The following is a 16,332-nucleotide window of genomic DNA, read 5'->3' as shown; positions in this document are numbered from 1 at the left end:
CAAAGAGCAGTTAGATTTTAAAAATAATCTGGCTGGGCGTGGTGGCTCACGCCTGTAATCCCAGCACTTTGGGAGGCCGAGGCAGGCAGATCACTTGATGTCAGGAGTTTGAGACCAGCCTGGCCAACGTGGTGAAACTCCATCTCTACTAAAAATACAAAAAAATTAGCTGGGCATGATGGTATGCGCCTATAATCCCAGCTGCTCAGGAGGTTGAGGCAGGAGAATCACTTGAACCCAAGAGGTAGAGGTTGCAGTGAGCCGAGATCGTCCCACTGCATTCCAGCCTGGGTGACACAGCAAGACTCCATCTCAAATAATATTAATAATAATCTCTTTTTTCTGAGCAGTAGGTCTCAACAAAGGGCTTAAATTATTCAGTAAACCATGGTGTAAAAAGATGTGCTATCATCCAAGCTTTGTTGTTCCATTTATAGAGCACCGGGAGAGTAGATTTAGCATCATTCTTAAAGACCCTAGGATTTTTAGAATAGTAAGCGAGCACTGGCTTTGATTTAAAGTCACCAGCTGCATTAGCCCCTAACAGAAGAGTCAGCTTGTCCTTTGAAGCTTTGAAGCCAGGCACTGACCTCTCCTCTTTAATTATGAAGGTCCTAGATGGCATCTTCTTCCAATGGATGGCTGTTCTGCCTACACGGAAAATCTGTTGTTTCGTGTAGCCACCTTCATCTATGATCTTAGCTAGATCTTCTAGATAACTTGCTACAGCTTCTACATTAGTACTTGCTTTTCACCTTGCATTTTTACATTATGGAGATGACTTCTTTCTCTAAACCTCATGAACCAGCCTCTGTTAGCTTCAAACTTTTTTCTGCAGCTTCTTCACCTCTGTCAGCCACCACAGAATTGAAAAGAGTTAGGGCCTTGCTCTGGATTAAGCTTTTGCTTAAGGGAATGTCATGGTTGTACTGTTTTTCTATCTGGACCACTACAACTTTCTCCATATCAGCAATAAGCCTGTTTCATTTGCTTATCATTCGTGTGTTTACTGGAGTAGCACTTTTAATTTCCTTCAAGAACTTTTCCTTTGCATTCACAACTTGGTTAACTGTTTGGCACAAGAAGGCTTTCAGCCTATCTCAGCTTTTGACATGCCATCCTCACTCAGCTCTGACATTTCTAGCTTTTGATTTAAAGTGAGAAGTGTGGGATCCTTCCTCTCACTTAAACACCTAGAGGCCATTGTAGAGTTATTAATTGGCCTAATTTCAATATTATTGTGATTAGGAATTACAGAATAGGGAGCTCCAAAAAGCAGGAGAGAAACCAGGGAATGCCAGTTGGGGGAGCAGTCAGAACACACACAACATTGATGGATTAAGTTCACTGCTTTATATTGGTGTGGTTGGTGATGCCCCAAAACAATGACAATAGTAATATCAAAGATCACTGATCACAGATCATCATAACAGATACAAAGAAAAAGTTTGAGATATTGTGAGAATTACCAAAATGTGACACAGAGACACAAAGTGAGCACACAGGGTTAGAAAAAGGTGCTGGTAGACTGGCTTGACACAGGGTTGCCACAAACCTTCAGTCTGTAAAAAATGCACTCTCTGTGAAGCACAACAAAGCAAAACACGATAAGATGGGGGCACGCCTGTTTCTTTACTTAAAATAGCATGGAATAGCAAATAAAAAACACCATGAAGGAGAGAGAGAGACAGAGAGAGAGGCACATACACAACATGAATGGAAGAAGAGGAACTTTATATTTACTACTTTGCATGGCACTTTTACCCTGCCTTTTGAACACAGGCCCTATGTTGTCATTTTGCACTGGGCCCTGGTGCTCTTGTTGGCTCTGGTTCTTCTCATTGCAATGCCCCCTTCCTTCTTTGCCTGGCTAATTTCCCCTCATGCTACAAGACAGTTAGGCCAGCACCTCTTTTTGGAAAAGGGTCCTGGGCTGCCTCAGTCTCCCTCTGTGACCCACTGTGGCCTGTACCCTCCAGTGCTCACCACCCTGGTTGAAGTCATGTGTCTGTGTCAGTCTCACATACAAGCTGTGCAACTGCAGGACAGGGCCCCTGCCGTATCTGTCTTTGCATCCCTGACACCCAGGGCACTCACACATCCTGAGTGCTCAGCACTTAATACTGGGCCAAATCCGAGTATTGTTTCCATGCTTAGAGCCCTCTCTACCTCTTTTAGCATCGAGTCCCTACTTCTCACGTCCTTCATCATCAGGCCCCGGCTCCCTACTCTGGAATTCCATCACTCTCCCTCATGTGTCCCTATCTGTGCTGGCACACTTGGGCTGCCTTCCATTCCCTGCCCACCTCGGCCCATGCTCTTGGCTCTGCCTGGAGAGTTCTTCTCTGCCCTCTGAGCCTGGTGAGCTGGGGAACAGCCTCAGAGAGGAGCCACATCACAGAAGTGATGCGACGCCCCTAGACAGTGTGCATCCATTGCCGGCCACACTTCCCACCTGCTCAGCCACTTCAGTCACTGCTGCCTCCCTGAACCTTTGGGAAAGTGACCACTTCTTGCTCACTTTGGATCTTTGCAGCCGAGCACGCTGTAGTGCTGGATGAATTATTAATGCTAGTTGACTCTTTATCCTTATCAAGAGGCTTAGACTTTAATCCTTTACCACCTGCAAGGATATATTTTATCCATTTTATATCCTTATTTCTAGGGCCAGAGGCCCCTGTGTTATACAATGACTGGATTCTCAGTGGTTTGAGGGAGTTGGATTAGCAGTGTCAGCAAAGAGACTGAGACCAGTGGAGCTGGGGCCGGGGGAGCTGCCTGTCTAGTGACTTAGAGTCTGGGCTCTGCAGAGGCTCTGGAAGCTGCCCCAGCCCACGTCAGCATCGCTTTCCTTGTGCTGCCCCAGACCAGCCTCCCTGACACGAGACAGGCAGGACTGGCCATCACGCCCCATGGTCAGCGCAGCTGGCCAAGCCTCAGGGTGGTTACAGTCATCTGCTTTGTGGGGGAGACATTCTTCATAGTTCATGGTATTTCCTAGATTCAAATAGGAGCCAGGCTCTCTCTGGTATTGTCATAAACTGACTGTCCTCTTTGTCTGCTGCTCCTACCCACCCCCCCCCCCCCCCCACTCCAAACCAGCCCCTTCTACAAAATGCATCAGGAATTGTAGTTGCAAAAGTTTGGGAATCTGCAGAGCCTTGGCCACGCGGCAGTTTCATTTCGCTGCAGTAGCCTGAGCTATTCCCAAAGCCAGGGCTGTCGGGAGCAGAAGCATCTTCTGGGATGGTACCAATCCTACCCAAACCCCGGCTCCAATTACTGACAACATTTTTCCTCTCTCTGCCCTAGAGCTATACTATGGCCGAATGCTTTGTTTGCACAGCCAAAAATAAATTCTGATTTACTTGTTTTTGGATTTTTTTTGAACATTTTATAACTATCCTGAGAATAATGGTAGACATTTTAGGACATCACAAAATCAGGATTGGAAACTATGGGATAAAATCTTTCTTTTAAAATTAGCCCTGTTTACAATCACATCTTAAATAGCTCAAAAATCAAAATTACTGGATTCATCAAACAGCAAACAAGCTTTCCCAGGTAGCAAATCAGTGGCCCGTGTCTATTTCAGCCAAAAGCTTTTTATTTTACTGATGACTGGGAGATGTCAGCACATCACAGTCTTCCTTGGCCAGGCACAGGCAAGTCAGGGGTCTGCAGAGAATGTTAGGGTAGGAAAATCCCATCCACACCAACAGCAGCTGGAGGGAGGCACTTGGCAGTGATAAACTATTGAAAATAATTCCCAGAAACAAACTTGTCAAAGTTCCGCATTGCCTAGACAGCCAAACCTTTCTTCTTCTCTGGGCCACCCCCTCTTCTCACCCCTTGGCATTTGAAGAACACACTGCATCTGTGTCCATGTCTATTTCTTCTGTAGTCAACATATGAGGTGAGAACCCCATCTCCTCCGAAAAATGCCACGGGTTAGTCTTTAAGCAAACCTTCCATCCTCAGCATGATGACGCTATTCTAGTTAAACAGAATATTGAACAAGAGAAAATGTCATTCCTACCACCAGGTAAATGGCTGCTGGGACACCGGGCTTCTCTGGGCATCAGCATCTCAGTCAAGCTACTGGAGGGGGAAAGAGTTCTAAGTGTCCCTGAAAACAGCAGGAAAGCCTGCTGGTGGCAAAGCCCTGGGGGAGGCAGTTGGGGACAGGCTGGGTTCTGGGACCCAGCTTGGTAGGTTATGGAGAGAGTGGATACCTCACTCCTGGCTAGCAAGTCACCGAGGGAAGAGGCTCCCAGGTTGGCAAACACCATTGCCTGATGGCATGCAAGGTGTGTGGGTCCTACCTGCAGCCTGTCTTCACTGTTAGCATTCTGGAAAACCGTGGTACGGGTGACAGGGGCCAGATTTCTAAATATTTGGAGGGATGTTCCCACTCACCCAAGGGTGACAGGAAGCTGAAATGGTGAAGTATGGGGGGCCCGGGGAAGTTCACTCCTATGGCAGAGGGGGAGATGGAGTGTTGGGCTCAGGGCCTGTTCTCAAGAGCGCAAAGGCCAGGCTGTCCAGAGCTGGTGCACAAGTGGCAGCCTCTGCTCTGACCCCAAGGCAGTCTGCAGAAATACAGCAGGACCCCCGCTTCAGAAACGTAAACATTCTCTCCTGCTCCCACCCTCACCTCTGAGGCCCAAGAACTGCCTTCTTGCTTAGCTTCCTCCAGGCAAGCGTTCATGAGATTTTTCCCCAGGGTCCATTTTAATGGGCTATTTCACTGCTCTCATTCTGCCATTATTCTGAAACTTCCACCCAATAAGAATCCATTGCTGTTTCATGACCTGGTAAACTTCCCGCAGAAAACCATAGCATATACTGAGACCCAGAGAAGGCAGAGACTTGGCCAAAGTCACACACAGTTATCAATGGCAGAGAGCAGAGTGTCTGACTCCCAGCAGGTGCTCCTTCACCACCCTGTCTCGTACCTTATGCTGAGGAGGGATTGGGAATGAGACTGCAAGGGCAAGAAAAATGGGAGATGGGAAAGATCCGTATAAGGCAGGCCATATCCTCTGTCAAATCAAGTGTATTTTTCAACAAACATTTGATGAAATTATTACTCAATAGTGTTATTTTTCAGTCATGATCAGTGGTGATTTAATGAATGTTTGGTTTAGTTCTTTCTGGAAGAGACATTTATAACTAGCTCCCATTTTTCCTTTTGTAGTTGCCTTTTTTCTCTACTTTACTATTTCACTGCTCTGAGTTCTCTTGGGCCATGGAGCTCCCAGGCACAGAATAGGGCTGCATTCTCCATGCTTCTGGAACATACCTTGTTCTTTTAGACCTAACAGTCAGGAGGCTTCCCTTCTCTGCTTAGAAGACTCCTCTTCAGGCCGGGCGCAGTGGCTCACGCCTGTAATCCCAACACTTTGGGAGGCTGAGGCGGGTGGATCATGAGATCAGGAGATCGAGACCATCCTGGCTAACACGGTGAAACCCCTTCTCTACTAAAAGTACAAAAAATTAGCTGGGCATGGTGGCAGGTGCCTGTAGTCCCAGCTACTCAGGAGGCTGAGGCAGGAGAACGGTGTGAACCCAGGAGGCGGAGCTTGCAAAGAGCCAAGATCGCACCACTGTACTCCAGCCTGGGTGACAGAGCGAGACTCTGTCTCAAAAAAAAAAAAAAAAAAAAAAAAAAGAAAACTCCTATTCATCCTTCGAATCTCAGCTCAAATGACACCTCCTTAGATAAGTTTCCCCAGCCTTCCTGGCAGCCAGGCCAAGCTAATATTCCTTCTTTCTTTCCTCTGTTTCTCCATTCCTCTGCTACAGCACTTGTCACATGGTGCCATGATGTTTCTATGCTCTCCATGAGTGGGGTTCATGATTTTGCACTGAGGCCCATTGCACTGGCTATTCCCCGGCTCTCCCTCTGCTACAAATCTGAGACTTTTCCCCCAGTAAAAACCCTTTGTTCTTTTATGACTTGGTAAACTTACCACAGAAAAATTCACTTATTAATCACTGGATACCCCAATAGCCATCACAAAGCCTCATGTATGGAACGCCCTCAACAAATATTTATAAAACTGACTCCTGAAGCCAAATCTTGGCTCCATTAATTTATATATCTATTTTAGGAAAAAGAGTCCCACTCTTGCCACTGGCGCAGTTTCAATACATAAATCCTAGATGTTAAAGCTAATCGGTGGTCAAAGGCGTCACTCCATTTGCCATAAAGAACTTTGACCATCTGGTCCCTCCGTCTCCTTTCAACATATTTCCAGACTCAGCCTTTTACCTGAGCTGATCAGGAGACCAAGGCCAGGTACAATGAACTTACCTATGACATTCCGGATGTCATCTTCTTCTTCGGGGCTCAGCGTGGGGCTGGCAGGGGTTGTTCCCTGCCCAGCAGGAGCATCTTTCCCCAGCGAGTCTGTTCTGACTGTGGTGGGAGGCACTGGGACTGTGTGCACAGCTTCCATCAATGCCTCCCTGGGAGATGCTGCCGGAGGAGCCGGGGCTGCTGGTTGCTGGGTGGCTGTGTGGGCCACGGTGGTGGCTGGTACCTGAGGAGAAGGCTGAAGGACTGACTCCCTCGTGGGATCTGGAGACACTGAGGTTGTTTGGAGTGTTGCTGAGAGTGGTTCCACTGAGGCACGGTTGGCAATGCTAGGAGCTGAGGTTGAGGGGTGTGGCAGGGCCGAGGACCAGGGTACGATCCGAGCGTTCAGGTCAGTTGTCACAGCAGTGCTGTGTCCCTGATGGGTGGCTGTGGGCCTCTGGGTGGCACTGGTCATCAGGTCATTGTGTCTCAGGAGCTGATCTTCAATCAGCAAATCCACTCCATTGTCACCGCTGAAAAACTCATCTTCTGTGAAACAAACACAAGGTTCACTGTGGCACGGGAGAGAAACAAGCTACAGATGACAAGAGCACATGGCAATGGGCAGGTGAATTACAGGGTGCCTTTCCTTAACACGATGGCCTGACTTAGAGAGAGGGCCTGGCTGGGATTTCAGAAGAACGTGGACAGGAGCACAGGTGGAAGGACATTGAATTTCCAGGAGGTTTCTCTGAATTCACTGCAGCCATGCTCCCCCCAGGACTCACTGGCAGGACGCATCGGGGTCCTAAACCCTGATGGCTGGGAGTAAGTGAGTCATCTAATCCATCCATCCAACACATGTTTATGGAGTATGGATAACAATAGCGAGCAAAACAAGGATCCTTGACCTCATGGAGCTTCTATTTAGTGGTGGAGACGCTAAATAATAGACAGGATTGTGCAATTGAAGGTGCTATGGGGAACAAAAAGTAGGGTAAAGAGGGTCAAAAAAGCTAGAAGGGAAGGGAAACTTGCAGAGAAGAATAAAGTGGTGAGGATGAGACTCACTGAGCTAGGGAGATGAGCAGATGCCTGGAGGAGGTGAAGGAGTCAGTTGAGCAGCCATCAGGCACAAAGATTCCAGGGGTGATTAACCACAGAGCAAAGGCCCTGAGGCAGGACATGTGTGCAGTGGCCCAGGAGCAGCGAGGTGGCCAGCGTGACTGAAGCAGAAGTGAGGTCAGAGCGAGGACAGGCACTGGGCATGCATGACTACAGGCTGTGTGTGGAGACATGAAATGGGGGAGGCTGCAGGATTTTGAACAGAGATGGAACATGGAGAGGCAAACATTTCTTACAGAGGACACAAAGAGCTCTAACCACAAAAGAAATAATTGGTAAAATAGACTTCATGTGCTCATCAAAAACACCATTAAGGAACTAAAAATGCATGCCATAGGTAGGGATAAAATACTTGCAATACATATGATGGCAAAGAACTTGTAATCAGAATATGTAAAAAACTCCCACAAATCAACAACACACACACAAAAAAAGACCAAAAAGCACAGTTAAACATGGGCAAAATGATGATGCCAGCTACTGGGTGGAGAATAAACATAGTGGAGGCAAAGGCAGAAGCAAGGAGACAGACAGGAGGCTGCTGCATCAGCCCTGATGGGGAAGGACCCGCTCAGACACACAGGGGAGAGGGGAAGAGCTGGGGCCTGCTGGGAGTGCTGGGCAAGGAAGAAAGAAGAGAAGAGGAGGAGGAAGAGGCGAGGAGGAGCACAGGAAGAGGAAGAAGCCTAAGGAACCAAGGTAAAGGTGATGTGAAAAGGGGTTGTCTCTCTTCCATGAAAAATGAAGGACAGAGATCGAAGGGGAGGTCCTGGAGACTCAGACAGGAACCTCAGGGCCCCTGGAGGGAGGAAAAAGTGGCTTGTGGCTCTAAGCCAGTCAGTGCCCCCAAGCCTCAGTTTCCTCACTGCAAACGGGGAGGACTGGACTGGAGGGCATTGAAGTCCCTTCCAGCCCAGCCACGCTCTGCCATATGGTCTTCTTCAAGCCCCGAGAAGTTAAGTGACTTGCCCAAGGCCACTCAGCGAGCTGTGAGGAAATGCAGTGACAGCGCTGGATAACAGGGCCACAGCAATAATCAGAATGCAGGAGGGGCGTATGGCTCCCAGGAAGTCCAGCCCCCCATGGTCCAAATGGTGACTCCCTCCCTGCCCTGCCTCTGGGGCTACCATGTTGACCCCAACTCACGCTGCTCTTCAATGTCATTCTCTTCTTCAGAGACCTTGGCTTTATAGTAGGTGATGCCCCGGATGACGGTGGGCTGGGAGGCCGGCCGGCCTCTCAGGTGGACCTGCCTCTGCAGGGGCCGCTGTGACCTCACCACCTCAGGCGGAGCCAGGGGTTGCTTCTGCAGAAGCTCGATGGAGTTGATCTGCTGGGACACGGTTTCTTCCTGCAGAAACCGCTCTTCATACTGCTCCTCAGAGGGGACACAAGGGAAGGTCAGGTCACTGGTCAGAGAGGCAGTGGGCAGGTGGGGGCAAGGCTGGAGCCAAGGCTGTGCTAATAACAGCAACACTTCCGAAGAGCCAAGCACTGTTCTAAGTGCTTTATACGTTTACATATGTCAACTAATTTAATCTTCTCATCAGTTCCATGAGGTAGGACCTATTTTTATCATGATCATTTACATTTCAGGAAACTGAGGCACAGAGAGGTTATATAAATTTCCCACAGTCCCACAACAGGTAAGTGGTAAGGCAGATTGAAGCCAGGATGTCTGGTTCCAGAATCAACATCTCTATACTTGACGCATACTGCCCAGAGAATTCAGTCCTCCTCTTGGCTCTGGCCTAGGGATACTGGGTGACTTAGATCCGGTATAAGTTGTTTTGGGTGAGATCCATGTGAGGGGAAGGATGCCTGGGCTGGGACATGAAGCCCAAGGACCAGGATGCACACTGCCTCAGGATGAAGCTTGTTACAGCAATCAGAATGGACTTCCTAAAACACATGTCACCCCAGCCCCCAAACCCTTCCTCCTGCGTACAGAATAAAGTCCAAAGTAAAACTGATCTTGATCTAGCTCAGCATTCTTCTCTCTTGTTGCGTGCCCTGCACCCCATGCCTTAGGTACTCCAGTCACTTGGCTGACTACTGAAACTCTTGGCTCTCCTGAGCCACTGGATCTATGTTCAGCCTATTTTCTCTGCCTGGAAAACCATTATACCTCCTTCTCCCATATATCTACTTCTCAAGGCCCAGCTAAAATTTCAGGTCCCCAAGGAAATACTCCTGGACCTTCTAATTCAGAATTAATCAATCTTCCCCAAGCCTCATTTTGTGCTTTATGGCAGAGATTTCTCACTGATTACCCAAATTCCCTGCCCTCTTGTTCCTTACTAATGGAGACCTGGTTTTATGGGAGTGGGCATGGGACTGAATTCTGGCCAGTGGGGTATAGGAAGAAGTTGATGGGATGTGCATTTGGAAAAGTTCTGTATAAGGGGGGCTGATTCAGCTGGGAGGCGTCTTTTGCTCTCTTCCTCATTTCTCTGGACTGAAATGTGGACAGAATGGCTGGAACTGAGCAGCCATCTTGTGATCATGAGGGGATTTTGAGGATGAAAGTCACCAACAACATCTTGGAGCTAATCATGCCAGCCCTGGACTGCCTGCCTCCAGAGTTTCTTTTACGTGAAAGAACAACAAATATTTCTATTGTTTAAGGCACTGTATTTGGGTCTCTTACCCAAGCCAAACACAAGTCCTAAAGAATACAAGTCTGTGCTTCTGCTCTAGCGCCTCTCCTAGCCTGCTTTCCACAGGCACTATTTAGGGATGTTGCTATCTCTGCAGACTATGGGAATCTGAAAGAAGAAAGACCATTTCTTGTTCATCTTTGATTCCCCTGGATGGAGGCTCCCTAATATCTGTTAAATTGAATTTCTGAATCATAACAAATCCCAAAGAATTGTCTACATTGGTAACTACTTGGCATTTGATTTTGTCAAAACAAATGATGCTCACATGGCCCGGTGACTGGGCATCCGGATGGCGCTGTGAGAGTGCCCCATGACAGCTCTGATCGTGTAGATGGACCACTCTGTCCTCCATAGAGCTGCTGCCCAAGGAGGAGCCCCTGTGTCCACAGTGTGGCAAGATCTCTGGTGCTGTGTCGGTCTGTCCAGTCAGATTCCCTGTCCAGGATTATAATCACCCACCTTTGAAAGCAAAGGACCTTGGGCATACGACCTGTGAACTGACTGTGCTCAAAGTCAGGGCCACCCCACAGGTGGGTCCAGCTGCTTTGGTGGCTCCATTAGAGAAGTGTGGAAGCCTGAGAGGAGTGTGGCCCAGCCCTGCTCTCCCCAGGACTCCAGTGGCTGAATAATGAAGATGCAGCTTCCTGCAGCCCCCTAAACCATGAGGTCCCTTCTCAACCAGGGGGAGGTGACTGAGTTCCCTTTAATCTTGTAATTCTAGGCCTGGTGGAAGCCAACCAGAGAGCAGAGCCCATGTGGAAACAAAACCTGTGTTCCTAGATGCCCAGTGCCCCGAGGCAGGGCAGGGCCTTTAGCCACTCCGTGTTGGCTGTAGGAACCCGGCCACCATGGCCAATGTGCTCCTTTTGCACAGGAAGAAGCAAACCAAGCTCTTGCTTTGATCTTTACAATTTGGCCTGGAAAAAGCCCTGAGTCCTCATTACCCCCAAGGACACCCCCAAGCCTGTGCCTGTTTTCTCATGACGAGAGAGTTCTGGATGGCACAACCGATGGGGTTGTGTATATCTCTCTCCCTAGCACACAGTGGTGACCGACTCCTGAAAGGCAGGGGACACCCTTCTGCCAGCCTCCCCTGTCTGCCCAGAGGAAACAGGCCAACTTGCCCGGCTGTGCCTGGGGCAGCCCCTACTCCTGCTCCTTGCCCCTCCCTCAATTCTCTGTTCTTGCTGGTGATGTAACCTCCACCTGAGCTGTAGCGGGTATCTGGTTGGTGGAGATGATATTTTAATGGATACCTATTATGGCCATGTCCTTTGTATTATTTTTAACCCTTACAACAATAGGGAAAGTAGATACCATCATCCACATTTTACAGATGAGGAAACAGAGTCGTTCAGCAATTTGGTTGAAAGTCAATCAGTTCAGTGGCTGAGAAGGGCAGTTCTCAAGTCACACAACTCAGGTCAGCCCCAGGCTGCCTGCCCTCAGAGCCTGCCTCTTCCTTCCATTAAGCCTCTGCCTGCAGCTGTGACCACAGGACTAACTCGCCTGCCATCCAAAAACTTGCCTGCCTCCCCTAGTCCTCCGGGTCGTGGTCTGGCTCCCACCCAGCAGACTTGGGAGATCCCTCATTTCCCATTAGGAAGAGCTGCTCGGCAGGCTGTCAGGAGACCCTGGCCACAGCCCATGACTCAGACACTGAAGCGCATCTAATTACTGGACCCTGGTCTCCCTCTGCATTGCAAAAGCAGGTTGTCATTTCTTCGCCACAAACCCCAGGAACTGTCTTTAATTCCAGGCTCTCAGGGAAGGGTGGGAACTGCAGTGCTTTCTCCCAACCAAGGAGATGGAGCAAGACCATGGACAGCCCTTGCCAGAGAACATATAATTTCCTCGGATCCACTGGCGACAGGCTGCGCTGGGTGGCAGCGGCCCCCTCCAAGCTTCAATTTCCTTTCTCTATGAATCCAAGAGTCTGTTGTATGACTTCAGCTCCTGGAGTCGAATGTTCCCACTCCCACCTTGCTCTCTCCACTCTCACCCTGCTCTCTCCATTCCCAACCCTGCCCCCAGAGCCCCATGCCAACCCCTCAGGCAAGGACCATCTTAGAGAGAAGCCCTCAACAAATTACCACTTACCATTCCAAGAAAGCTCTGACATAATCTACAGGAACCCTAAAAATAAACAACCAAACCCAGTGCCCCTTCCACCCGCTTTTTGGCATGGGGTTCACTAAACAGAGGGATGGCAAGATCCTGCCTTGGGGCCTCCTGCACCACTTCCCCTTTCTGCCCCACTGTCCTTGTGGGGAAGGATTGTGCTAACTTCAGCAGCGTGATGAATGGGGACTGCAGGAGGGGAAGGGACTTTGCTGAGCAAGGAGAAAAAGGGTTTGGTGTGTTTGATTTGGTTTTTGCTGTTTGCCCTCAGGAATTCTGAACTGAGTTCCCGAACATACCACATAATGTGTCATCAAGACGACAGATGCATTCTTAAGCTCAGCCGACTGGGAAACTGGAAGCCAGAGCAGGAAAGGGACGTCTGGCTCCGTTGGGCAGCTGGGCCGCTGATGCCAGGTGGGCTGAGATAAGAGACACTGCGCCCAGCTGTAATGAGTGGGAGCCATCAAGTTCCCTTCCAGCCCAAATGTTTTCTGGCTCCTTGGTTTATGAGCTCAGACCCACTCAGAGATGACCCACCAAGCAGACTAAACACTTGCTCAGTAGCCAGCATGTCAGGTACACCCAAAAATGAGAATCAAAATAATTTTTGAAGAAATATGATATTTCAAAAAAGCACCAAAGTAGTCATCATGGGCAAAGCTAGAAAATTATCGACCTTTTTTATATCTATTTTGTGGTTTGGAATTTTTATTTTGAGTTACATATTGGGGAGGGTGGAGGCACCATACTCTTTTCAGGGCTTGTTGCCTCAAAAGCCCCAATCTGCCTCCAGTCCTGCCTTTGGAACACGTGGGCCTAAGATCCCCAAACCCAGCTGCTGCCTGCCTGGCACCCTTTGATGAACTACCCAAGAGTTTCAAGCCCACATACCCAGCCTTCCTTTCTTTCTTATCTAAATCCTTAATGGCCCAGGCAACACAGTCCTGCACAGCAATGCTTCCCAAAAGTTCTTCACGTCACAGCATACAGAGAAACCAGCTCCGGGGCTCCAGCTGTCCCAGGCCCTGCTCAATCCACACTCAGAACGACTCCCCGAAGCTGAGGGGATCCCTCAATGGCCCACCTGGAACCCACCCCCCAGACACCAGTGTGTCACATCTCTGCCATCTACCATCAACCCCTGGTAACCAGTTAAAATCAGCAAAGTCTCTCTTAAATGCTACCATCCCCTGGCTGCCCAATGACCCCTTTTACAATACCTGATCCAGACCCATCTTGCTAATAGTGTGCCTTGCTAATAGGACTCTTCAAGTCCTGCCACCAAAACTTACCTGTTTCCTCTTCCTTTTGGACTATCTCCCAAATTTATGCCTATTTCTTGGACAACAATTCAGTAAATAACCCAATACATTAAATGGCAGCATTTAACCATTAGTACATAAACATAACTTAGTAGTAATTGGAACCAAAAGAAACAGGCACCAAATGGGGAGGCATTTTTAAGCAAGCAGGTCTTTCGGTATCACTCAAATCACATTAGACAGTGTTCCAATCATAGGTAACTTTGTGCTAGGAACACAATTGGGTAGGAAGAAACAGAGGGTTGAGACCCTTTGCCACCACTTCCCAACTGAGAGAGGGAGACCATGCCCACAGCTGGATCTGTTTCCTTATCTGTAAAATGAGGATATTGATCTCTGTCCGGCCTGCTTTTCTAGGGCTGTGACGATAGGCACATGGTATAAGGATGAAAATATGTAGTAAATTACAAAGTCCCCTATAAATGAGGAGGGAGGAAATATAATTTGTTTCCAAACTGGGGCATTTTTGAGAGTAAAAGAGGGTGCTATTAATAACCATGCCAGGGCCAGGTACGGTGGCTCACGCCTGTCATCGCGGTGATTTGGGAGGCTGATGCAGGAGGATTGCTTGTGGCCAGGAGTTCCAGACCAGCCATATTTACAAAAACCACATAGCAAGACCCCATATTTACAAAAAATAAAAAGTAACGAATTTTTATTACCAGGCATGGTAGCATGTGCCTGTGGTCCTAGCTAATCAGGAGGCTGAGGCAGGAGGATCACTTGAGCCCAGGAATTTGAGGCTGCAGTGAGCTATGATCACAACACTGCACTCCAGCCTTGGTGACAGAGCTGGAACCTGTCTCTAAGAAAAAAAAAAAAAAAAAAAAAAAAGCTATGACAGCAGGAATAAACCAGGATGGTCCCAGACAAGCCAGCATGCATATCTTCCCTATTTACAAACACAAGAGATGTTCACAAAGGTGGGACATAAGATTGTGAAAAAAAATAGGGGCTGGGACTCAGACTCAGATTTCAGTCCTGGCTTCAATACTTGCTGAACCTCTCTGGGCTTCAGTGTGAAGTAAAATGGGGTCAACTGCTCATCAAATCTACAGAACCTGCAGAACTATTGTATGGATGAAACGAGCTCATCTCTGTTAAAAGTCTGAAGCCTGAAAAGTTCTATGCAGGGAGAGATGCTGGTATCACGCTTCCAGGGCTTGTGATCAGAGGCCCTTGGAGGCTGGGGCTGTACCTCTGGGTGGGCGTAGGCTGCCGCCGCATCCCTCTGCAGGGCTGAGCGGATGTCTGGCATGCTGTCTAGGATGTTTTCAGAGCAGTTTTCTTTGCCTCGCTTATTTATCTCAGTTTGAATTTCTTCCATGTCCTCTTTGATTTGTTCGTTTTCCTTGGTGAGGTTTTTAGAAACTTCCTGAGAAGGAAAAAAAAAGATGATCCATTAAAGCACCCGAAGACAAGCAGGAGGCAGCTAGCAGCCATCTTCACTCAGAGCACATAGACACAACAGACAGGCTGAGAATTCATCCAACAAATGATTGGGGCTAGAGAGTGTGCCCAGCCTTGGGCTGAGCACTGGTACCAAGTCCCCTGGCAGTATTTCCAGTTCAGCCCTGGGATATCCAACTACAGGAAATATTGCCCAAACTACCATAGCTTTTCTATTAACAACATTGCCAAGTCTCTGGGCCACCAGGACACCAGGCTCTTTTTCTGTCCTTTGTATATAGTCCACCCTTACTCAGTGTTGAAGAACATTAAAGAATTCCATTCACTCGCATCCCATACATGTGAACCAGTAGCTCAGTTAATGAAAGAGGGGCTTTCTAAGCAATTTTGGAAGAGGTGGCCAAACAAACAAACAACAGCAACAAAACTACTCCGCCTTTTTAATGAGCACAAACCATTCCCTGGTACTTTAAAAACGTCACTTACATAGAAAATTGATAGGCCCACTTCAAACTTTCCTATTTACCCATAAAAACAGTTTCACTAAATGACCCCTCACTTGGCAAATTAGCCATGCTCCAGACCTGGTTCATACCAGAGAGGGTCAAGGCTACATTTCAGTCAACCAACACTGGTGAGTACCTCTTGAGTGTCTAAGTGTAGTGCTACAGAAAGAAAGGCTTTAAGTATCCTTGGGGTTCTGGACCTGGGTGGGGTGGGAGAGATGTCAACTATAACTAGAGACGGACAAACCATGTCAAGTTCTGTAAATGCCAAATGTGAGGGTTCCTGAGTTCAGAGCAAGAGGAGAGTGGAGGCGTCCCAGGTAGCTTCCTAGAGAAGGTGAACACTGAATGGGATTTAAATCAAGGAAAGTTGTCGACAGCCTTAGAGGTGTCCCTTCTCCTCTAGTTATTTTTAAAGAGATTTGACTACATTGAGATCCAACTTTGGCCCTCATACTAAAGTTTCCATGAGCAGCTACATTTTTAAATGTGATGTCCCCTGTTTATGAGGTTGAGGAAGCAACAACGTAAAATACAGGATGTGTTTGCTTTCTATCTTTCTTTACCTAACAGACACAGGAAGTGTAAAAGCTGACATTGCCAGGCACAGCTCTGCAGCCTGGTGGGATGCTACTAACATCCTAGAGGAAAGTCCCAGTGGTGCAGAACCAGGGGACGTGGGTATATCCAGGCAGTGACACCCAGACACCGCGGCTTCAGGAGCTCCTACAGGGGCTGCCCAGAGAAGCCCAATAGGTGCTTGTTAAATGAACCTGGCTCCCGAACCATCAGCCATGCCATTCTTATGGCATTTCATTGCATGCCAGATCCTGAGCGCTGGAAGGGCTCAGTGTGTTCCATGGCACTTAGGCTAAGCC

At 48.3% G+C, this 16,332-nt stretch overlaps 1 protein-coding gene across 3 annotated transcripts in view; it reads right to left on the bottom strand.

Moving 5' to 3' along the window:
- OLFML2B (olfactomedin like 2B) overlaps positions 1 to 16,332 on the bottom strand; it is a 40,312-nt gene that overhangs the window by 8,214 nt on the left and 15,766 nt on the right. Inside the window, exons 4-6 of one of the 3 annotated variants that reach the window (XM_005541143.4) lie at positions 14,737 to 14,913; positions 8,576 to 8,807; positions 6,320 to 6,853 (exon numbers count right to left, since the gene is read on the bottom strand). In XM_005541143.4, coding sequence (XP_005541200.3) covers positions 6,320 to 6,853; positions 8,576 to 8,807; positions 14,737 to 14,913 — 943 coding nt within the window. The remainder of the gene's footprint in view (positions 1 to 6,319; positions 6,854 to 8,575; positions 8,808 to 14,736; positions 14,914 to 16,332) is intronic. The other 2 variants (XM_015454438.3, XM_005541144.4) reach the window with 2 other exon arrangements.

Source organism: Macaca fascicularis, chromosome 1 (assembly GCF_037993035.2).
Source record: "Macaca fascicularis isolate 582-1 chromosome 1, T2T-MFA8v1.1".
Taxonomy (NCBI): Eukaryota; Metazoa; Chordata; class Mammalia; order Primates; family Cercopithecidae; genus Macaca; species Macaca fascicularis.
Note: the sequence above shows the minus strand (reverse complement) of the source record. Positions and strands in the feature narration are given on the sequence as shown.